At 35.1% G+C, this 25,679-nt stretch overlaps 1 protein-coding gene across 11 annotated transcripts in view; it reads right to left on the minus strand.

The window, feature by feature from the left end:
- The window catches only part of CSNK1A1 (casein kinase 1 alpha 1), a 48,361-nt gene that overhangs the window by 6,330 nt on the left and 16,352 nt on the right, over positions 1-25,679 (minus strand). For 4 of the 11 annotated variants that reach the window (XR_013445552.1, XR_013445550.1, XM_036080640.2 and 1 more), the window contains 8 exons: positions 19,157-19,283; positions 16,189-16,287; positions 13,691-13,774; positions 9,439-9,578; positions 8,027-8,105; positions 6,943-7,017; positions 4,326-4,432; positions 3,165-3,313 (listed from right to left, as the gene is read on the minus strand). Coding sequence is in view for 7 of the 11 variants with exons in the window: in XM_036080640.2 (XP_035936533.1) it covers positions 3,165-3,313; positions 4,326-4,432; positions 6,943-7,017; positions 8,027-8,105; positions 9,439-9,578; positions 13,691-13,774; positions 16,189-16,287; positions 19,157-19,283 (860 nt within the window). In the remaining 4 variants the exon portion in view is untranslated. Of the gene's footprint in view, positions 1-1,350; positions 1,435-3,159; positions 3,314-4,325; positions 4,433-6,942; positions 7,018-8,026; positions 8,106-9,438; positions 9,579-13,690; positions 13,775-16,188; positions 16,288-19,156; positions 19,284-25,679 lie in introns of those variants that run through there. The other 7 variants (XR_004913549.2, XM_036080644.2, XM_036080643.2 and 4 more) reach the window with 6 other exon arrangements.

The raw sequence follows: 25,679 nt of genomic DNA on the forward strand, positions 1-25,679 counted from the left end.
TTTCCTGATAATCACATATAGTTGAAGAAAAGGAAGTGAAATGAATTTGAAAGTGCCTCAGATGTGAATCTTTTATTTTTCTCTTTAATATGCATAAAAACAGTAATTATAATCTTGTGGCACATGAGCACTGCAAATTAGTACAGATCATAGTGGGCTTTATATGAGAAATGCCTTGTTTCTTAGTCTTTTGATAGGCTTTGGAATGGAATATTTCAAAAGACCTTTTCTTTAGAAAAGTAATTAGGAAAGAAGTCTATTACACACAACAAGCTCATCTTAGCTGAGTAAGGCAGACTTTAAAGAGTCTTTCTGGACATTCTCAGTGAACTGCTGAAACAACTTACACTTTTCCATGGAAGAACCATTTGATATAAATTTTTCAAAAAATAGAAATAATAATATAAAATATTAGTCGATGCCACCATTTGGGGGATTTTTCCAGGAATAGATATTCCTGCAATATATAGCTCTACCTGTTGAAGATTCATTTAAGAAACTCAATTCCCTGTGGGAAACCTCTGAGAGTGTAACTCCGTGAATGAAAACTGGTATGATGTATTTAAAAAGCATCTTCTAAAATTTTAATTAGAAAAATCTACTATCATGTTATCATCATCACTGAAAGGATTTCTTGGAATCAGCAAATAGCTGAGCTGCATGAGCTCTTCCCTGAATAAAAACTGTAGTGGACCCTGAGAGAATATGCTTTTAAATACCCTTATTATTTAGAGACTGAAAATGAGGAAATAAGTAACCTAGAGCGACTGTCTTCAAACTCCAGAATTAATAAAAGATTTCTTAACAGGTGACATGGATAATGGGGTTGGGGTTAAAGAAACAGGCTCCCTATACTCATTTCATGCCACTCTCAAACCTGCTATACTGTCAGAGCTTTATACACAGGGGGTTTCATGTGGTATTTGGGGAACTAAACTCTATAACCAAAATAAATCTTTTCGAGTCAAAGATCAAATACAACTTTGTTGTTTGTATTCTATGGCATGGCACATTTTAGTAGCAAGCAGTATTTCACTTGCAATCAAAATATACTACCTCAAAATGTTTCTCTGAAAATAGTCAATGGTAAGTACATTTTATGGAAAAGTCCAATTATTCAAAATTTTACAAGTTGGTGTTTATATAATAATTTGTATAAACCCTGGGTCTAACACTGCTATGAAAATTTTGTAAGATTTTCTGTTCTTTCTTTTTTAAAAAGTAAATTCTACCCCCAATGTGGGGCTCGAACTCATGACCCTGAGATTATGAGTCACATGCTCTACTGCTCCCCGAACATCTTTTTAAGATTTTTAAGTTGCTTTTATGAAAAACAGTTACAATACAAAATTAAGGATTAAACTTAAGTTTAATTACAATTTCTTTCCAAGGAAACATACTAACTCAGTGGATCCAACTTCTCATCTTTAAGACCTAGATAAGGCAGGACAAAAATTCTGCTTGTTTATTGAGAAAGAGACACACAGTAAACTAACAATGGAACTAACTCAAAATAAGGGAATTCTTTCTGAAAGCTGCTGAATGCCTGAAGTGAAATGTTCTAGGTCAGAGGAGATTTCAATCTAATTTTAGTTCTAGAAACTGCAACTCGTGATGATCCTATTATCCCAGCTAGCTTTAGGCAAAAATTGGTTTCATTTTATGAAAAGAAGCAAATACCCTATAGATTCAGGTATAATAAGTCCTAAGTTTAGAACATTACATTGGTAGGACCATTTCTCAGAGACGCTAGCTAGCAACCTACCTCATTAAGGGCATGGCACTGTGATTAGTCATACAATGATTAAAACACTCAAGGGACAAGTTTAAGTCCCAACTGAGACACAGAGGCAAGCATTAGTGTTTATTATCCTGAGCTGAAATTTCATCATCTCAGAACCCCCATTACATTAAGCCTTCAACTGTGAATCCTTCCCAAATACAGAAACATGGAAGAGAAGAATCTCAACTTCATTCCTAATAGATGAGCTGCTGGGATGAGGATGACATCAGTGAATTATACTTCTTGAAAAGTATCCTCAGATTAGAGTCTATTTTTAAATTACAAAATTTTTAAAATACAATGCTAAAAATATAGACCAAAGACGACTAAGTTCAGACTAGAGCAGTCATTCAGAAATTAAATAATTAGAAACCAAAGACCAAACCTTACCTGCCCACCACTTCCAGAAAGTAGGCAGGTATCAGGAGGTAAGCCCCAGAAAGGGGGGGAAGAAAAACAAACAAAAACCATGAAACACAGGAGTCGAACTGTACGGCAACAGTGACAAGACTGGAGCTGTGCCCTAACAGTTCTACTCCTTAGTAGCACCAAGAGTGCCAGAGACAGAAAGGAAATAGACTAGCAGTTCAGTGGCATTTGCCCCAGTTTTTTCCCCCAATTTGCAAAGCCTAACTGAAGAATTCAATTCCACAACAAACCCCCAGAACCTGACTATTTGCAAGATTTTATAAAATAAAGCCCAAGACAAATAAGAACCTTACATAGTTAGATCGCAACTAAAAGAGAGATCTGGTTTTTGACTAGGAAGGATGTGTCGAGCTTTTCAGTTATTTGAGCATTTAAGAGCGCAAATGAGATGCTCTGCAACTGAGAAGATAGACACTTTGGGGGCAATGCCAGACTCACCTCTGGAAATTAGATCATGTTCACATTTTTCCATTTTAAATGCTAAAGCATTAACATGCAGAAAAAAATTCTTAACACTGTTAGTCTGAAACAAAGTCCAAATACCATAGCTAACCAGATTCATTATTAAAAATCAACAAGTGTTAGGTCTAGGATTTTGGATTGATTGATTATACCATATTCCCAACACCAAATATTTATTTTGGAAAGGGTTAATGAATGAGTAAAAAAGATGCAGTTGTTAAAAATGACCCAAAATCCCAAGAGAAATGATATAATATATACACACATATATGTATATACAAATACATATACATATATATATGAACAAGGACATTTGGGTTTAAAGTTAGTAGTCAAATTTTCCAAGGACGTCTTTTTTTAAAAACACAGAGCCAAATTTTTACTTATTTTAAAACCACCTCCTCGATCTAACACTGTTAGAAATGAATGAATTACCCAATTTTGTGTTCAATTTGTTCCCTGTAACGTCACTTGGTTCTTGGCTACTAACCTTTCATGTTACTCTTGGTTTTGTCAGTTTGCTTGCCTGTGGGGGTTTGGGCCTGCTGACCCTGCCCACTTGAAGAGGCTGCCTGCTGTGCTGCTTTCTGCTTTAACATTGTCCAATCAAATGTGTAGTCATATTGGTGGTTCAGGGTCCTGTAAAACACAGTATGATATATGTTAATCCTTTAATAATACAGTCTAGTTAAATACTCCATTGAGCTTTCAAGACAGTGAGGGCACTTTTTAAGGAAATGGTAGTGTTTTCTCTTAAGTATGGTAACTTCTAAAAGATTTCATTCCCTATACATGACTTTTTAATTGTTCAGTTCATTAATTCCACTTTTTACAAGCCACAATTGAAGGAAAATGATGTCACCACTTCGGTCTGATGTATTCATTAAGAATAAATCATCTCCTTTTTCAAAAAAGAAGCCGACTTTATTACTTTCTTGAAAGAGGCAGGGGAGTGGGAATGAACAGCAGCATGAACAAAAACATGGAGTCAAGCTGTCAATCATCTAGGGAACCATCCAAAGAGGAGGTACCTTCTAAGAACAAATCAGAGTAAGTATAAGAATTTAAGCTTGTGGGGGAGATGTGTATGCTGGTGGCTTGGAAAGAAGACTTTTCTGGGGTTAGAGAATTACCCCCAATTCTTAATCCTCTTCCAACTAAGATTTCGGGCCACATGTACTTTACTTCCCCCTCTGCTCAAGACCAATTCTGGGTTGCACCTAGGGAACCCCAGAGTCTGAGGCCTGTCTCCACACAATCATAGACCCCGTAACTATTTTAATTGCTGTTAATTTTGTTATTAAATAGGGTTCTGTAGCAAAGCTGGAGAGTTCCAAGGGCCACCAATAATCACTTCTATCTAGTATGAATGGCAATTATCGTGGAAAAGTTAGATTCTACTTTGAGTCTGACTCAACTGTTTCTCCATCCCAAACTAAAATAATTTCAAGGACATTTGCACCACAAATGGAAACATACCAAACTCAGTTTCTTTCTTTTATTATTTTTTCCAAACTCAGTTTCTTAAGATTTTATTCATATGGGTTTAGACCCGCTTTAATCTGCTACCTGTCAGAACAGATGTGTTGGGTGGATTTAACTAATTTCCCTCACTAGAGTCTACAGTCTTAAAAACACCTTAAAAACTGACCTGAAAAGAATGCGGAATAGCTGCCTCAGATACATGTAATCCGGGGCTTCCTCAAAGCGCAGCCCACGACAATAGTTTAAGTACATGGCAAATTCTGCAGGAAACCCCTAAAGTTCAAGAGTTAAAACACAAAGTAAAAAAACAAAAAAATTTATTTAAGACAGAAAAATAAATGTATTTAAATACAAGTAAAAATTGTTTTTGAGGAGAGTGTTTCACTACTTTGCCATAAGATCTGAGAACTAAACTAACTATAATATGACTTGGTATCCTCATAAATCCTGACTACCTCATCATGTACATCTTTTAATATTGGCAGGGGAAACATGGATCCTTTCCCTACAGTATTATACTCTTAAGTAATCTGGATATCCAACCTGTTATTATTTTATCAATGTCTAATACTTCAATGGCAACAATGAACAAATGACCAAATGGAGGCCAGTAAGGTTCTTTGCCACAACAGGTCAGTGAACTGGCATTTTCTCCCCAACTCTGTAATTACTTCTTTGGGGAAATAGTATATACCTATATAAACAGAAAAGTAAAATCACTAAGAGTACAAACATACAGTGCAACCACTGTTGTGATACAGATCAATCCAATGCTTTGTCCTACGAAAAGATTGAGTTTGCCTTTTCTTTTATCCGTAATTGTTATTATACTACATACATAACATATTGTTTTTCCACTAACATTATATTGCAATTATCCTTCTGTGTTATTTCCAACATAAGCTTCTGAATGGCTGCATAATATCCAGACCAGTGAATACATCATAATTAACTTGTTCCCTATAACTGGACATTTAGGCGATGAAAATTTTTCGTTCATAAACAGTATTAGTAAGTACACCTGTGGGCATAAACTTTTTACATGCTCAGCTTCTTAAAGGAAAGATTCTCAAAAATGCATGTAACACATCTTTAAGCCTATAGATATTAACTACCAAAAAGGATTTTGCCAGTAGGAATGTAGAAATGCAAAAAATTTAAACAAAAATCCCTACACCCTGCCTCGAGTATATATGAATGTGAAGGGTGGTAAGTTAAAAAGACAGTCTCTTCCCACAACCTTCAAATTTTGAGAAATTTCTCACATGCAGGAGGTTAAGGTGGGATATAATGGACATACTTGCAACATTTATTTTTACTCACTGCATTGATACAGATATAATTTTTATGCTACTTCTGTGTTCGAGATGGAAAGCTGAAACCTTTTAAGTGATAAATATATTGTATGTTTTATTTAAACTCTTAACATGACTTTAAAATTTTTAATATATTTTCATGGTCTGTGTTAATGGTAAGCAGCATATACCAAATGAACTTGCTTTTATGTGTATTATAAATAGAGCTAAACAACTGCCAACTAAAAGTCAAATAGTTTACTTCATGCACTGCTACCTTATGAAAACAGGCAAAACCTTATTAACAAAAGAAAATTACCAATATCCTAAGTATTACAGATATGAAATAAGTAGTTACCAGTGGACCATGAGACTGAAAACAATCTCACTATTTTACAGTAATACTAATATTCTGTGTTCACTGCACCCTCAGATCAGTTTTATGTGACTAATCCAGAAAGACCTAGGTTATTTCTAGATCAAAATTAAGACATAACCCAGAAGCAGATAATGTACTAACCCTCCCTTTCTTTTCCTGTAAAAATGGCTGACTTTTCCAATAATCCAAATGAATCATACATAATGTTGCATGGAATAGTAGTGTATAGAAAACATGTTTTGCTTCCAGAAGTATAAGATTTCAAAGTTATTTGGGTGCACTATAACACACGAACATTTTATTCATTCACCTAAAATGTATTTCATAATTTAAAACAAATCCCAAGAGTCTCAGAAAAGATGATAGTCTCTTACCCATCCCAACCCCTCCTTTACTGTAGATCTAGAGAAAATGGAAAAGCAAATTTGTGGACAGGGAGACATAAAAACATCACCTCTCCCCCCCTCCACAAAGTACTATTTCAACACCATGTTCATTTCCCCCTTCTAACATCCAACTATACTATATAATTATATACTGTTTCCTAATAATTTCGGGTACACAATTGTCTCAGAGATGACCATGTGGTTTTCTTTCAATGGAAAAGACCATGGTTATCCATCATGACACAGCTACTTCTCCATTCTCAACTTAAGGCTTCTCTAACAAAGTTTGAGATTTCAGGGAAACAAGCCTGACTCAAACTGTCATCTATATTGTTGGACACTGGCTATTTTGGATTGCTGTGATCTGCCTTCGTTTCTCTACTCCTTGATGTCCCTGACAACCGTCAATATCCTTTCTTTACTGGCACCGGTTTAGAGATAAGGAGAATATTTCCTAATTTTGTCATAAATTGGTGAGGTTCCACTAGAAAACGTTACCTGCCCTATTCTTCTTCCTCTAATTTTTAACAGATTATAGGGCCCAAACAAACCAGAAACATAAAATGCTTATTTAAAATGACCCATATGTTCAAGCCACTCTTAAAGATACTTAGAATTATCAAAACATACATTTAAAATGGCAAATAGCTACCTAATAGGATGTTTAAATTCCAGACTTCTTGGATTTTTTATATTAAAAAAAAAGCCATCATGCACACTTACCTTACATAAAACTTCAACAGGAGTGGACATCTTCTTTTCACTAATCTTTTCATATTTTTGCTTTTTTGTTGCAGCCTGTGGAAAATAAGAATCAAACCACATAGACATATTCAATACTAATAATACTATTCAATACTAATAAGAACCTTGTTAGTTTAACCCACTAGATATAAATGTAAACTTGAGATTCAAGAGAAATCATAACCTGGAATAAAAAATAAAGCAAAGTACAATATACCAAAATTTCCCAACCCTAAACTGTTAGTTTTTTATATGAGTTTCTACTTTAAAAACATTTTTAGCTGTTAAGAAAGGGTGAGTCTAATAAGAACATGATTTAATGGGTGAAGTTAAATCTGAAATGAATTTTCACAACCCATATTCAACATAAGGGCAAAGGTATAAGTAGATCAATAACAAAAACAGTGCCCACCATTTAGTAACACTATATAAAGTGTAGTAACATTATTAAGTGAAGTCAAAATATTTTTCCAATGTAAAAATAATTCATATTGGATAGAACTATCCATACAAGCACTGAGCAACTGTCTAGTTCACGGATGCTCAATAAATACAGGGACCATTTTCCTTTAAAGGACCAATAAAGTATCAAAAGTAGCCTTTAAATTCTAGGACATGGTGAGTTATCATTAACAGACTCACAAAAGTCAGGGTGAAACTCCTAATTAATAGAAACAAGTGTTAGGATAATTAAGATAGCTAGTATAACTAGAAGAACCAGTTTTACTACACATAAAAGTATACATTTTCAACATACTGGCAACACATCAAAATGAGAAAGCCTCCACCTTTAATTAGCCCATGTCAATTTCCATTGAGATAAAGCTACTGGTTACCAATGGGTACCTGCTTACTGTCCCAAAGGAAATTGTTCTTTAGGCCTGACTACGGGATTCTATTAACTTAATTCTTAAATGATGAGATTTTATTTTCCCAATAAAAGGTAAAAAATAAAGTTAATTCACTCTCAGAAAGCCTCATGTTTGAAAGGGATCTTAAAGTTCATCTCCAATATGTACTTTTACTCTTAAAACAAAAAACTGGGAATGGGAGTCTCATTTACCTTTAGTCCCTGCCATGGCAGGCTGGTTCTATTAAAATACATCAAAACATATCCTAATGATTCCATGTCATCTCGGCGACTAGAAAAGAAAATGTAAAGTTATGAGCTGGAATTATTATGGAAAACGTGAAAGAAAGGCAGGTACACAAGAAGTTTTCCCAAGCAAGGAGAAAAAGCAATTTGGTGGCTTGTGAAAGAACGTACTTAAAGTAATAAAAAAAATAAATTAAAATAAATTAAAAAATTAAAAAGTTCATGAAGAGTTATGTCTAACAAAATTTTCTCACAGAATACAAAATTATAAAATCCAACACAGTCTGCAATTTAATTTCTAAAGAGCAAAAAGGATTTAGCTGAACAACTTTCTAAATGAAGTTAATAAAGACGGAAGAACAAAGTAGCAGGATACTTTTAAGTTTTGCAGAAGCTTATAAAAAAGAACTTGAGGGATGCTGAAATAAATTAATATTTTAAAGCTAATTAAGCATCTATATGAATATATACACACACATAACACTGAACATTTCCTAAGCTTAAAATTCTTCTCTTGAAGCGCCCTAACCTGGAAGCATATCATTTATCATCTCTGTGCTTGTTTTAAGGAGCAAAACTGACTGATAAAAGATGAAGATGAAAAACCAGGAAAAAAAAAGAAAACAGAAGACCTAGAAAAAGCAAAGAGATCATGACAATGTTTACCTCAATCCAGATCCTATTAATTTATGTAGGAGTGAAAGGGTAGAACATGAGATGGCCCACCAACCCCCTCTTGGTCCATCAGGACTCAGATAATAACATTTTCCTTGTAAAAATAAATAACTAATATATTCTCCTCCAAAATTTAACTTATACTACTAAAATATAAAGTCCAAGATCAGCATTAAGAAAATAAGTACTGTCTTGGGGCGCCTGGGTGGCTCAGTCGTTAAGCGTCTGCCTTCAGCTCAGGTCATGATCTCAGGGTCCTGGGATCGAGCCCCACATCGGGCTCCCTGCTCCGCAGGAGGCCTGCTTCTCCCTCTCCCACACCCCCTGCTTGTGTTCCCTCTCTCGCTGTGTCTCTCTCTGTCAAATAAATAAATAAAATCTTTAAAAAAAAAAAGAAAATAAGTACTGTCTTCAGCTGCAAAAAAAATAAAAATAAACAAGATAAAACTGCTTGTATGCTAACTTTCCATCATGCAGTATTTTCTCCCCAAGAGACAACCTTCAACAAAGAAAACAAAAGGTCTCTCATTTAATTGGCTTCTCAGCACTAACTAAAGCCAACAGGTAAAAGGGTTAACATGTTTCCTCAAATCCTCAGCCAAGAGACGTCTTTATATATCATAAGAAACTAGTTAAAATATTTCAAAAATCCTTTAGTGACTTTTGCTATGGATTTGATAAACACATTCATTTTTCAAACTCACCTCTGTTCAATACCAAGATGTGCATTGATGCTAGCGTATCGAGCAGTGCCAGTCAGATTTTTATCTTCTCTGTATGGTATGTGTTGCCTTGTCCTGTTGTCTCTGTACTTTTTGGCCAAACCAAAATCAATAAGGAATAACTTTAAAAGAAAATAAAGGGATATTAGGCTTCCAACCTTGTTCAACTGAACTGCTTCTTACTCATTAAATGGCATTTATACTATCTTGTTCAATTATATCAAAATAAAGTATCACAGGCAGAAAACATGAACAAACAACACTCCAATAAGCTTCTACTAGTCCTCATCAATAAATCAAGTTAAAAAAAAATACAGTTAAGTGGTTGATCCTTGTGAGCTGAACCAACTTCACAGGCCCAGTTTACTATACACTCAGGAGCCTGTCTTTAGCAAAGTAGTGGAAAAATATATACATGTTTGATAGCAGAGTTGACAAGTGTGCTGTGTGCCATGATGAAATCTGACATCCTGTTACTGTTGGTAAACAAGCATGAGGTTTCAAAAACTAAACATAAACTATCTGGAATTCTTCCATTTTATAAAGGCCATTTTTCATTCAGTATGCCAAGAGAATGTTCATTATTTAAAATAAGACAACTCTGAAAGTTTGATAATGACAACAAACCCAAAATTTTTATTAACAAAAAATAAGGATTTTTCTTTTTTTTTTTTTTAAAGCATGCATTACTTCTACTACTTCCCACTGACATTTATCCATGTATCAGGTTAAACTTCTGGGAAATACAGTAAGTTGATCAAAAATCTTTAAAAAAGGTACTTAGTATTTACTTATATCAAGATAACTTACAATCAGCAGTTTAAAGGAGCTAACTAAAAACCACACTAGTATTTTAGAACAAAATAATGTTTAGTGCTGTCTTATTTATATGGTACACAGGGAATAAGATATTCATTTATAATGTAGCTAATTTTTAAAAGTAACTGAGGTTTATTTTCCATGATTAACACTTCAAAGAAGTAAAAAACCTGTTTTTTATCAAAAAAGAAAAAATCCAAAATATATTCATATTTACCTACCTTCTAAAGCAAAATAAATAATCTTTACTTCAATTTTTAGTCTTGATCATAAATTCACTTATTAAAGTTATGTTTACAAAGATTATCCAACAAGGCAGGTCTATGTGGCATTACAGTACATAGCCCTAGACTTTTTTCCCCCTACTTATGCCTACATTTTATAGTTCTTTTTTCCATTAAGTAGACTTTGGGTCCCTTCTACCCAGTTTATAATCTGTAATGTCCTAGGAAACTGGTCACCTAGCCTATTAGAGTTTGTATAAGAATAAATAAAGTGAATGATTTAGGTGAAAAGATGTGATCAAACGCCTCTCTTAGGAGGATGAAAAACACTTCTATCGAGGGGTACCTGGCTGGCTCAGTTTTAAGAGCATGAGACTCCATCTCCAGGTTGTGAGTTCCAAGCCCCATTGTTGGGCATAGAGAGTACTTAAATAAATAAATAAATCTTAAAAAAAAAAAAAAAGAAAGAAAGAAAGAAAAGAAGAAAAAGAAAAACACTTATATCAGGCAGGCACTGTACCCTAGCCTTAACTGGACATCGGGATGGGAAAGACATGGAGGTTTGAGCTTATGTCACCAATATAACAATGAGATACTTATTTTTACCTGGTCTACTATAAAAGAAGGAAGATTACATTTTTAGTAAAATTTAACTGGATGAGAGCTCTCTAGTAGATTAAATTCACTTCCTCAGCAATCACATTATTATACGTCTATGAGAAAGTCTTATAAAACACAAAGAGAAATAAAGCTCACACTCTTAAGTTTCTCTTGATATGAAAATGGGCTCAGCATATAAATATTAAAATGAGCAAAATACATTTCTGTGAAGCAAACCAAAAAGTATGACTTAAGATTCTGCAGAGTCACATTGAAAAGAAAACAAGGCAAAAACAAACACAAAAAGGACACCCAGCTTCATAGTATTTTTAAAAATACCCCTAAGAATTATGTGGGTTCTAAATAAAAGGTGATTAGGACATAGACTCTCCTCTAAAGGATATTTTCTGGGATTGCTTCTTTTAATACTTCAAAATAGAGGAGAAGATAGGAACTCTGACATATTATACCTGATAGCTTCATTCCTTAGTCTACATTCAGTAGCTCCATTTGCAACTCAATAACCAGACATTTTCTCACAACTTTTTAAGATTTTATAAAAACTCAGTGTTTACTAAAGTTCTTTCCTTGCACAACTCTAAAGGATGAAATGTAGCTTATTAAGAAAACAAACACTATCTTCTCAAATATCTCAAACTTTAATATCAAAACAAAAAACTACAAAGCAAATCAACTCTAAATTTTCTCTTACAAAACCTGAGAATAAGTCAGGAAAAATAATTTCACTGCTAAACAAAGCTATCTTATTTTATGAGCAAACAACTGAAGAGAAAGATTATTCAAAATTAAAAAAAAATCTAAATCTCTTGGTAGTTCATCATTTTCTGGTGGTACCTATCAAGCTTCATTAGTAGCCCTCTCTATTTTGAATTTAAAAATGAATACAAACATAATAGAAGTGTTTACATGACACCACAGGATACCAAAGATACATCCAAACAGCCGCAAATATATAAAGAATCAAACAAGGAAAAGTCAATATTCAGTAAGTCATAAGATAATGTATTTTTTATAGGTTTGCATATGCAAAAAGAAGTCTAATTTCTTTGGTGGGCCAAGCTGCTTTTCTGTGGATTTGTGTTTTGTGTTCCAAGTAAAATTTGTGCCTGTTTTATAGAATGCAGCCTATTCTTCAAAGGCATGTAGGAATGAGTTAATGTTGTATATACTGGGGTAACTCCATCCAGCAGAGGTGCACCTTCCTCAGGAACACTAAAGCTAATTTTAGTTTTCAGTATATCTAGCAATTTTTCTCTTAACCAGGGGCCACTTTTCCCTGCCCTTCCAAAAAATTCACAAGTTCACTTTTCTTCACAACCCAGCTAACCTGTATGTAGAGAAAATAAACAATTCAATTTTATGGAAATTATTAAATGATTATGCTACAAAATATAAATTAAACGTGTGAATGAATGGATAAGCAAAAATGGGGCACTAGGTGCTTTATTATGTGCCTAATTACCCAGCAACCCCTCTTCCCACGCTCCAACTAAGAATCAGTCACAATTGTTATTTCTTTGTGAATGAAAATAAGTCTGAATTTCGGAAACCTATTTAACAGCAGAAGAAGATGGTACCTGGAATAACGCCGGGCAGTATGGAAAAGAATTAAATGATCACCCAGATGATGAATGTGGTACAAAGTATGGAACATACTTTGAAACTACAAAGTATGTTCATACACCAAATACAACTTTTCTCTTTTGATTACTCATGCCAATACTTCCTTTCTCAGTATATACTAAATTGAATGATGAAGATTCATTTATTTGCTCAAGAGCTTAAATTAACGAAGCTCACTAACTTCTAGAGTTCCACCTACATAAAAAAATTTTTTTAAGAAAATTACTGGGGTGTTTACTTAGCCTGCCAAACACTAAATCATCAGGTTATGCATTCCTTTATCTTATGTGTTATTAATTGGTAACTGTTTGATAAGTGCTTCAATGATGTTACTGTTATACTGTTAGACTGCAATGTCTCCTAGTTCCAGAGCATATAATGCTCTTTCAGCACCTCACGCCATTTGGTTGAAGTTGGGAGAATTCACAGATTGAGGAAAATCAATTCTAGAAACACTAGATCTCAAATCTGATCTACACTTACCTGAAGTTCACTAGGGAAGGGGAAGAGAGTTGATGCAGAATATATTCATCATACAGCACTGATGCAACTGAATTTAGATATATTTCATGCATTAAGTTCTGCAACTCCAAATACATTTTTAAAAACTAACAGTCTATCTCAAGTTTACCATTAGACAAAGAATTTCAACACTAGACCAACATATCATTTCCTCATGTGGATGTTAGAGATCTTAACATAATCCTGTTTTCATTTAGGTTTTCTCTAAACTTTACAAATTTTAAGCAAAAGCCACAAAAAAAAAAAAAATCTTAGTAATGTTGTATGTTTGCCAAGTATGTCTGAATAATGCCAACGTAAGAGATGCTTGAGCAAGATCTACATTCTCCAGAATTAAAACAAAACAAAAATAATCAAAATAAAACAATAAAAAAGAAAAGCACATGAATTTGGGATTGAGGTTGGAATAGGAGACAGTTTCAGACCTGGTTTAATCCTGAGAAAGATGGGTCCTGAGAAGTACTAACAGTCATGCTTCTTTTCCTCTTCCCCACTGGAGATTCTAAACACTAAACAGACAATAGAGGGTGGCAGTGCATCAAACAGTATTGCTTACATTGCAACAATGGCCGGCGCAGACAGGCAACACCGAGGCATTAGAGAAAGAACAGGGTAGCCAAATGCCATCCTTCTTCCACCAAGCACTGTAGCTTCTCAGTTTTCCAAATAAGAATCACATGCTCAAGAACATTTGAATTCTGGAAAATACTCAAGTTTTTAATGCCACTATATTGTGTCACTGCCTGAATCAGGGATAGCAATGGTGACATTTGGCTCTTTAATTTTTTAATCAAAACTGGGGAATTTGGTTCTGGAATATTTGGTATCACAATCTGCCCTTCCCCCAAAAAAGATTGTACAGGGGAAAAAAATCTTCAGTAAGGAAGAGGTAGAAGGCATTTAGTCACCTCAAAATTGGTTTTCATAAGCATGCAGGGCTGATTACTGGAAGAGATGAACAAATTCACTAAGATTGGAGTGGTCACTCCTAAATATCAAATTCAGAACAATTTTCCAAATTAAGAAATTTGACTTTAAAAAAAAAAAAAAAACCTCAAAAGCCCCCCCCCACTCTTTCTCCCCCATGAATAGAAAACTACTACAACAAGCTAACCAAAGAATCCAGTCTCATAAAACTGGCATTTTTTTCAAACTACAATACAGAAGGAAAACACTAAAAACCAACTACATAAACAAAACACTAATCTAAAATGTTCAAGAACATTTAGAATTTGAATCTTTGTTAAGTGAAACACTGCACTTCTACCCTAGGGTCTCTGAACCGTATTAACAGCAGGCAGCTCCACAGTATTTTATTACCTCTAGAGAGGACACAAGATCCTAAAAAGGTTTTCATCATGGGGCAAATTGGACATCCTAACACAACTATGTAATTAACAAGCTATTTTTTTAAAGGGAGGGGGGAGCAAAGAGGTATTATCTAGGTCATCATTTAATTTTAAGACAAAAACCATGTACTGCAATGTTGACATGCAGAACACAGATCACAAGAGGATAATGGGTCTTTAGCAGGAAGAAAATGGGGAAGGAGGGCTGGGAAATGGCCAAAAGATCAGGGTCAAACTGACAAAATTGCCCAAAAAATTAGACCAGTAATTTGTTTTCAATTCAATTACCAGGTTTTGCAATAACAATTAAGCACCTGGATGCTTCAGAGAGAGAAGCTACATAATATTAAAAAAAAAAAAAAAAAAAAAAAAGATGCAATTTGGGAATGGCAAGATCAGTTAATATGTCGATATACATAACTTTCATTATTTAAAGTTTAGCTTTCAACAAAAAAAATTTATTTCCTAAAACTTGGTCAGACCAACATTAATGTCTCACACATTAACAAATAACACCAGTTCTAATGGTAATGGCTACAAGTTGGCATTCATACAGGCAAACGAAGGTAAACATTTATAGCCAGACCTAAAAACACCAAACATTTCCTAATAATTTAATAAAACAAATGGGAATCTTCCTTCCAAAAACAAAACAAAACAAAAAACCACAAAAACCAAAAAGCCCCAAGTTGTCCTGAAGTTGAGAATTTCTATCAGATCATCAGATCATAACATGCTTAGTGCATTGCCAATGCTGCCTGTCTGCCCGAGCTCAACATTGAATCGATAAATAAAGCAATTCACTCAATAAAACTAATCATTGCAGATAAAGTTTCAACACAATTAGTTTCTAACTGCAGTCATGCGTCACTAGCTAAAACCCAATCACCCCGTATGTTAACCATTCTGAGACCCCAATGAATACTAATTTTGTTGTATGAATATTCGTTTCACTTGACTATATATTTTCCTCTGAAAGGGGAAGGAAGGATGGAGAATCCACCCAACTTGGCACCCAAGTAAGAAACTGTCAACTACTTTTGAAGCAGGCCCAAAAGTTATCCTTTTGAATACACAAATCTAAGGACTGAAGAATTCTCATTATGATCATGCTCAGTCAGCAAATGTTAACGCCATGGTGACAGATGGGTCAGTGGTTCCCACGCTGGCACGAACACATATATTACAAAAACCCACACTTCAGAGACAAAGGTTAAAATCTGATTTTAGCATTCAGGAAAAAAAGTATATGGGGTTTTTTACTACTTGAATGAGTGAAAAATAGATACAACTGTTTCATAATTAAATAACAGATAATTACATTTCATTATAAAGCCCTTGGCAAGTTTATATTTCCATATAGATAATTAACCTTGGTTGGGTAAGTTGGGAGAAAATTTATTTCAAGTTACTAAGTTAATAGAGTTAGCTGATTACCCTTCTAGCACAATCTTTTAAAGCAATCATCAACAGCAAATACAATTTCCTATGACTTCTTAAAGACTGAAAGTCTATCAAAGCAATTGTTGGAGTTTTTACTCTTTGTTCTTTCATGCAAAGAACATTTGACTAACCTTATTACAGTGACGCCCAATACCCATTAGGAAGTTATCTGGCTTAATGTCTCTGTGTATAAAATTCTTTGTATGCACATATTCAATTCTACTGATCATCTGGAAAAAAAAGGAGGGGGTGAGAGATAATTATGTAATTTGAATTGTGATACAAGAAAGCAACACATTATTTCTCAATTATTTCTCAAGATCACAGATATATTTTAACAACTTCATTTAGAGTTCACAAAGACAGTGCTAGACAAAATTAAATGTAAAGGGCATGGATACTGAAGCATAAACCTGCCCCATTCTTTGGCATGTTCTAGTATTGATTATAAACATAACATCTAACCTGGTAGGAAGAACTAGTGTTTGCAATTTTTAAATTACAAAAGTAGTAAATTTAGAATTGTTTCAGTTAGAGCTAATCATCAACTTTCCACACCCAATTCTCTGCCCCGAGGTAACCTGTGTTACAATAGCCTGGCATTACCCATTTCCATACTCTTATTTACACACACTTATGAACTCAAGACACACATATAATTGGGAATGGAGATGTTGACCAACTGAAAGATATAAGCTGTTACTGTTTTAACTGCAATAAAAGCATCCTATTCATTTTATTCTTCTTTGCTTCTTTTTAACTAAACATTCCTGGAAGTTAGTAGCATACAACATAAACATAAAACATGGGAACATACACATGCTATATTTCATTTCTTAGATGCTTTTTGAAGTCTCCCTTGTTAAAACTGAATAGTAAGGATGTCATTCTAATAACCTTTTTTTAATTTCTTGGAAATTCTGCCAAGTCAAATGGTATAGGTCTTAGCATTCTTTTTAACGGCCATAAATAATAGATTAAGTTTTCCCCAACCATTATTCCCACTATTCCCAACATCTTCTCACTGTGAACAATAATGCTATTAACATATTTAAATTAAATACATCCTTACCTACTAGTGCTTTTATTTCTATGGGCTATAAACCCCATACAATTGTAGGGAGAGTGGCTGGGTCAAAGTAGCTATCATTTTGATAGGTGGCACCAGATTGTCTTTAAAAATAGGCTCTAACAACAGGGCGCCTGGGTGGCTCAGATGGTTAAGCGTCTGCCTTTGCTCAGGTCATGATCCCAGGGTCCTGGGATTGAGCCCCGCATTGGGCTCCCTGCTTGGCGGGGAGCCTGCTTCTCCCTCACCCTCTACTGTTCCCCCAGCTTGTGCTCTCTTGCTCTGTCAAATAAATAAATAAAATCTTTAAAAAAAGGTAAAATAAAATAAATAAAAATAGGCTCTAACAATTCATTTTCCAGCAATACTTGAGAGTATTTCTTTTCCCATTGGCAAACTTATTTTAGTTCCTTCTAAATTTTGCCAATATGATAGGTATTGACCTCACTTCTTCACTAACAGTTTAAAAGTCTGCTCATTTACTGTTCTGGAACTGTCAATCTGTACTCTGTCCATTATTCTTTTGGCTTGTCCTTTTCTTATCGATTTTAAGAATTCTGTGCATATAAGAATCTTTTTTCTGTCATTTGTTATGTAAATAAGTTTAAATTTTAAAAAACTGTCTTGTTACTATGGCATCACTTCTAGAATAGTTTTAATTGTCAAATTATCAAACATGTCTATCTTTTCTGTAAGATACTTAAAAGTATTTGAAAATGTTTTCAATACCCAAAGACTAACTTTATCTTTCTACCCATACATATGTTTTTGCTCTTCTCAGTAGTATGTGTCAGGATTCTACTTATTTGTCCCCACTTTCCCTAGAGCTTTTATTACCATACAGATTCTGAACTCTGACAAATGTCTCTTAAAGCCAAATCTATAATCAAACTATTTATACTTTCAAGGAAATAGATGTATACAATGTCCAAATAGCACCTTTAGTTACAGCAGCAACTTGTACTTTATTAAAGGAAGAAAAAAACATTTCTCTCACTTAATGTACTTACTTGTCCTAGTCTAAGTGATACCCATCATTAAACCAGGATCATTGATTCATTGGGAAAAAGTGTGACAAAAGATAATAAATGGTACCAACTACTTACCTTCAAGTGTTATCATCTACAGAGCCAAGACTTAGCAGCTACCTCCTTAAACCATTGCTTTAATGCAACCCCATTCCCTGAACTACATTTTTTCTGTTACCAGTGTACCCAAGATAGACTTTTATCACAAAACCTTGAACGTAGTTTTTTCCATTTTTCTCTCCTGAACTGTACACTCCCAGAGGAAAGGGACTAGAGTTCTTATTCTTCTCTGCACCCTCCAGTTCTAAGTAAAGCAGAAGGCCCTGAATAAATGTTCACTTGTTAATACCTATGTGTTACAGAACCTACAGAATATAAACTCTTCTATTAGGATTCATTCACATGTTAGTTAAAACATATTAGGAGGATCTTAACCTTCAACATTTGAGTTCTTAACATACCACAAATAAAACAATGTAATTTGCTAATATTTGCTTGAACCACTCAAGAGTTTTTTTTTGTTAATCTTACTAGAATATCAGGTGATTACAGAGAATGAACACTATTTTCTAATCCTTTGAATTTATATTTTTAAAAATTCTACCTCAATGCCAGTGTATCATCTCATTTTGACATCCAATCTAAATGTTAAAAATGTTACTCTCTTCCACGGCATCTTGATATATTGAGCGCTTTCTTCAAAAATCTTATAAAGAAACCTCTATAATCTTCACTAAAACAGACTCCATCTGATGAACAACTTGAAAACTACTGGGTACCAATATAATCCATTTCTGTCCTATGCCACAGGAGAACCTCTATTAAGTCTTATTAAAGTAGTACTCTTGAATGAGTACAACCTACTATTATATCTTTTTTATTTTTGCTGAACCTAAGGTTACATAGCACAGGATTATACATACTCTGGTTTATAAAAATTTATATTACAATTGAATTATGAGTATTCTCAATTTTTTTTATTTTCATCAAAATTTCACATACCTGGTCAGCTAACATAAGTACAGTTTTCATTGTGAACCTTCTTGAACAGAAATTGAAGAGGTCTTCAAGGCTGGGTCCAAGAAGATCCATGACTAGCACATTGTAGTCTTTTTCCTGACCATACCACCTAACAAAATAAAAGGGGAAAAGGGAGAGCTTTAGGAAAAGGTGATTATCACTTAATATCACTAAATTTCTAAAATTCTTAAGCTCTAATAATAAGATAGTTTTCCTTATCTATTTATTTTATCAAAGTTACCACAGAAGCACTTGGCTGACTAGTCAGTGGAGCATGCCACTCTTGATCCGGGGGTTAGGAGTTTGAGCCCCACATGGGTATACAGATTACTTATAAAATAAAATCCTTAAAAATAAGTAAATAAATAAAGGTACCATATATTTTTTTAATCTACGTTTTAAGTAATCTCTACACCCAATGTGGGGCTGGAACTCACAACCCTGAGATCAAAAGTGGCATGCTCCACTGACAGCCAGCCAGGTGCCCCAGTTAGGTTTTACTTAAGGTTTAAAGTTTTCCTCTATTCAGATGATGAGTCCACTGACTGACTATACTGCCCAACACAGAATTAAGGGTAAGGAGAGTTTCTTCTGTCAAGTGGCCCCACTGTCATATTAAGGTAGAACTTGCACAGTAACCTTAACACTCCTCTTACCAGAGCATTTGAATTCTATATCCATCTGCCACTGATTCCCATGACTTCTGCCAAATTCCTTAATCTCACCTGATACTACTTCCTAACTGAAGAAATGAAGGAGACTATACCAATCTTACAAAGCAAAGATCCCTTTTGTTAGAACTCCTGTCCCATTTACTATCAAGTTGTATTTAATCAATAATTACTTGTTCTTTTTTAAAAAAAGGAGTCACAGTTTTGCTTAGTTTGATTACCAAAAATAACCAATATTACCATAAAGATGACATGTGCTTTTTACTGGAGCCCTGTTTTAATTATCCAATGCTTTATTACTGTGGGTAAATATACTACTTGTCCCCCCCAAACTCAAGGAATAGCTAACTTTTAATTTTAGAGATTCCAAGGATTAGGAATCACTATAATAAATGATTTCAAGTTTCTATATGCCTATAAAAATAAGATTCTGCTTGAAAAGAAAACTGGCCAATAAAAAAAAATTTTAAGAAAAAGACAATGGAGTAATTTGTTAACTTCAACAAAAACTGATACCAAGATTTACCACTTTTTGACAAGTTTGTGTTTTAAAAATATTCAGAAAAGGGAAAAAGGCTTAAAAAAATCTATGGCAAAAGTATTAACAAATCATCAGTCTAGTGGGTAACTGTTTAGTGCTATTTCTTTTTTTAAATTTTGCTCTAGTATGTTGTTTTGTTGATAAGCCAATTATTTAAAAGAAAATCAAGATTAAAATTAGAGTGTGTGTGGGGCGCCTGGGTGGCCGAGGTCATGATCTCGGGGTCCTGGGATACAGCTCTGTGTTGGGCCCCCCACTCCACATGGAGTCTACTTGTCCCTCTCTCAAATAAATAAAATCTTTAAAAAAAAAAAAAAAAAAAAAGAGTATGTGGGGTTAATATTTAAATATTTTTCTAAGAAATGCGAAGTTAACTACTACATAGGTGGTCCCATATTCAGATACAAGGAATATGCTCCCTAATACTATGTTATGAGAGTAAAAGATTAAAAAGGAACTAGTATAGAGGCACCTGGTTGCCTCAGTAGGTTAAGCGTCTCCCTTCAGTTCAGGTCGTGATCCCAGGGTCCTGGGATCAAGCCCCACATTGGGCTCAGGAAGCCTGCTTCTCCCTCTCCCTCTGCCTGCCTCTCCCCCTGCTTCTGCTTTCTCTCTCTCTGTCAAATAAATAAATAAAATCTTAAAAAAAAAGGAACTAGTATAAAAAGTTCACACTCAGGGCACGTAGGTCAGAGTTGGTTGAGCATCTGACTCTTGGTTTCAGCTCAGGTCCTGATCTCAGGGTTGTGAGATGGAGCCCTGCTTCGGGTTCCATACTTAGCATGTGGAGTCGCTTCAGATTCTCCCTCCCTCTTCCTTTGCCCTGCCCGGTGAGGCTCACTCTGTCTCTCTAAAGTAAACAAATAAATCTTAAAAAAAAAAATTCACCCTCCTTCCTATATTTCTGTTCCAACTGTTCTTGAGAACTACTTTACAAACACGATAAATAACTGCCACCAAACACACAAAAAGGAATCAATTTTCACACCCTTTTGCAGAAAAAGTTACCCTGATGGGAAAGTTTCTCCTTAACCTTTCAGAAATCTTGCCCACTACCCTAAGCAACAGAAATGCCAATGGTAGAGTTGGTCTAGAACTTACTGTACCTAAACTGTATACAAAGCAGCTGTTACTTTCCCTCTTCCGGCCTTTGTTTTCCATATAGGAATTCAACACCCTTGACGTTCCTTCAAACATTTACTTGAAAGAAAGACTCACAGTGGTGGGTTTTTGGGGCTGGAGATAGGCACAGGAAGAGATGGATAAATCTAACAAATAATAATATTAAAAGTTAAAATATGAACAAAGTAAATAGGTATATGTTCTTTCCTTTTTCCTGTTTATTTTCTTTTTCTTGCATTTTGCCTCTTCTTAACTGGAGAGGTAAATCTGTGCTAGGGAGTTGTCAGAACTTCAAAATCAATCCTTGCCATTATAAATACCCAATACTAAAATTAGCAGATTCTTAATATAATAATATAATTATAAATTATAAAATAAATTATAATCTTAATATTAATATAAATTAATATAATTTATCTAGGTTTATTTTTTTTTATTTTTTTAAATTTATTCATTTGACAGAGAGCGAGAGAGGGAACACAAGCAGGGGGAGGGGAAGAGGGAGAAGCACGCCTCCAGCCGAGCAGGGAGCCTGACACAGGGCTTGATCCCAAGACCCCAAGACCATGACCTGAGCCACCCAGGAGCCCCTAACTTATCTAGGTTTTAAAGAAAAAGAACTACTCTATACAAGAACACCAAATCCAGGCAGCAGCTCTTTCTGCCACAGGTCCTGTCCCCATGCTTTAATAAACCATCTTTTTGCACCAAAAACAAAACAAAACAAAACAAAACAACAACAAAAAACCCCCACCAAATCCAGAAAGAGCTAAGGCAATGAGAAGGCACAAAAAGTCAAAGGTGAAAAGGGAAAGCAAAAATCAACTCTCCTCAGACCACATGCCATCTCTCCATGGACAGATTTCCACTGGATGCCTCACTAACTACAACAGTTGAGCAAATTTTACAACCATCCATCTAACCCAAATACAAACATGAAATGTAAAAGGCACAAATTCGTATTTCCTATCGTCATGCAATTACACAGGACTTCAAAAAGAACCTTCTGAGAAGTCATCTGCAAAATAAGCCTTTAGCAGAATACTCCCATAATAATTAGAAACTGGAAAGAATTAGATGAATTTCAGAAACATGCTAAAGAAAAGAATCAAGTTATTGGGCATTTTCCTCCTTACCTGCATAAGTGTGTAAGACATATCTGCTATTCTCAACATCAAAAAGATAAACAGTCCATAAAAAGCAGCCAAAATAGAAATGTTCAAAGGCACTTTTCTCCACAGAAAAACCATGCATTTCTATATTAGGTCTTCCTGCTGTATAGAGACTGGTATTGAAACCTCTTAAACCTAAGTGACAGGTGTTTCTATCTTTCATACTTCCTTTTGGTCTCAAGGAATATATAAAGTTAACACCTCACTCTCCCCATCTGTGCTTTCCACCTCTCTAACTCATCCAGACATTAGTACACAAAGATTAGAAGCCAGGAACAGTCTACTACTTATCCAAATCCTACTTATTCAGTTTCTACCCTCACCTCCATGTTTTCCACTTCTATTCTAAATGAGCTTCTAACTCTCTACTTTCAACCCCAATGTCCTAATACCCAGACACCAAAGAAATCTTCCTTAAGTAGCCTGTTCCACACTGGCCCATCTGAGATAGAATTCCCATAGCCACTGACTACTGCTTGTATCCACAATCAAACCCCTTGACAATACAGTATCCAGGTGCTGCCACTTTGTGGTGTTTCTGTCTCCACACCTAGTAGGGTAAGACCTTACTGTCTGTTTGAAATCATCTTCACAGAACCTGGGTAATGAGCAAGCACTAACCTGATTCTCTGAGTTCATTTAAGTCTGCAGACAATCTGAAACTAACCAACACAAAAACTCAGATATTATCTTTAGACCTTTTTTATGTGAGTGCGGTATATGTTGCTAATAAGTACAATATAATAAAGTGATGTACATACACAATGTAGGTACTCAAATTTATCTATGAGATTAAAGAAAGAACTCTGGTTTGATTTGGACCTTATTCTTACTAAGTTTCAAAACAAGCAGAAAAAGCAAGTAATTTAATGGATGAAATTTAAAAAAAAAAAAGTGCAAGGGTCTCATTTTCCATTTACTTGTTTTAAATCAATGCTTTCAGACTTAAGAGTTGCCTGACCAATCAAGGAAGTCGTAGACTGAAGAATGAGTTTGAAATTTATATAACTGTCATTACTTAAAGCATAAGAAAGCTACCTTAAGTTCTAAAGAAGATGCTAAGGCAAGGTCCACCTCTTTGCTCTCATTTCCCTTCCTCTAAACCCATATCCAAACTAAACCTAGTTAAAAAATTAAGACACATGAAAAGCAGAATGTAAGACAATACAAGAGTCATTGGGGCTGACAAAAAGTGCTAAAAGAATTCAGAAAACCGAAAGATCAACAGTAATTAAATTTATCCAAAAAAGCCTTGTGAAAATGGTCTATTACCAGTCAGATCCTGACAAAGGGATAATATTTTGATTGGGAAGGTAGTAAAGGGCATGCTAGCAGGGGTAAGAATAAACTCCAGGCTCCTATAAGAGGAAAGTCAAGGTGGCTTATAATTCAGGGCTATATTACAGACTCTTGAAAGTCAGGCTAAAGAGCTTTAAATTCTATAAATAACTGGGCGAACTACCAGTACAGTGTGGTGGGGGACATAATACAATTCAATCAACATTTTAAGATTAGCCTTGGCATCAATATGCAATGTAGAAATTGGGGAGTGGGAGCAGGATGAGACAATGACATGGTGACCAATTAGAAGTGTTATGGTTGGAAGGGTGCTGGGTGGCACAGTCAGTTGAGTGGCCGAACCTTGGTTTTGGCTCAGGTTGTGATCTCAGGGTTGTGAGATGGAGCCTCGCTTTAGGCTCCATGCTCAGCAAAGAGTCTACTTGAGATTCTCTCTCCCTCTCCCCTTTGCCCCTCCCACTAGTGCTTTTGCATGCTCTCTCTCAAATAAATAAATAAATCTTAAAAAAAAAAGTGTTATAGTTGGAGACTTGATGCTAGGGATTTCTTCTCTCTGAGAATCTCTTTATGAAAATAAAAAAGCCTTAGAAAAGAAATAAAATGACGGAAATATTTTAAGTATTGCTATGAGGCCTAAGGACTTCCAAGAACCATAAATCAGAATAATTATCATAAATATGCAGTTCAGGGCACCTGGTGGTTTAGTTGGTTAAATATCTGCCTTCGGCTCAGGTCATGATCCCAGGGTCCTGGGATCGAGCTCAGTGGGGAGCCTGCTCTCCCCTGCTGCCCCCCCTTGTGCTCTCTCATTCTCAAACAAATAAATAAATAATAAGTATGTAGTTCAGATTAAAGCACTCAAACAGGTTTCATCTCTATGACTAGGACAATAATAATGGAAGACTTGTTTAATGTAGGTCCTCCCCTCAGACTATCAGTTTGATAGGTGTGATGTTAATCTTATGCATCAGACTGGGCTAAGGGATGATGGGATAGCTGGTAAAACATTATTTTGGGGTGTCTGTGAAGGTGTCTCCAGAGATCAGCACTTGAATCAAGATTAGCACTTGAATGACAGACTAAGATCACCTTCCCCAAAGTGGAGGGCTTGAATAGAAAAGGGAAAAAAACTAAGAAGCAGAGGAAGGGAAAATTCGTCAGCTAGAGCTGGGACATGCATCTTCTGCCCTCCATTATCCAAGCTTATGGTTCTCAGGCCTCTAGACTTGGGACCAAAACTACACCACTGGTTTCCTAGGCCTCCAGCTTGCACACCTCAAACTGGTACTTCTTTGCCTCCACAGGGGTAAGCCAATGCCTCATAAGAAATGTCTTTCTGTTTATGTATTATCCATTGGTTCTGTTCTCTGGAGAATCCTGACTAATACAACATGGGCAGCCACTGTATTTGTCTTATTCACAACTCTATATTCCAGGCATCCAGCACAATGCCTTACCCGTGGGAAATGCTAACATTTGCTGAATTAAAGAGTGAAAAGTCAGATTAGAGGCTCTAAACAGGCTGGGGAGTGCTTGATTTGGCACATAAGGGAAACGAAACAAGGAAAACAAAACCACTCTGTACTTCAAGTATAAAATCATCAGGAAGCATCTATTCATCTTTGATTTAAATTAGCCAAGTAATTATAAAAGTTTGCAAGTGATATTCTTAACCGGTACATGTTTCTTCCTGTGCCGCT

The sequence above is a fragment of the Halichoerus grypus genome, chromosome 2, assembly GCF_964656455.1.
Source record: "Halichoerus grypus chromosome 2, mHalGry1.hap1.1, whole genome shotgun sequence".
NCBI classification, from domain to species: Eukaryota; Metazoa; Chordata; class Mammalia; order Carnivora; family Phocidae; genus Halichoerus; species Halichoerus grypus.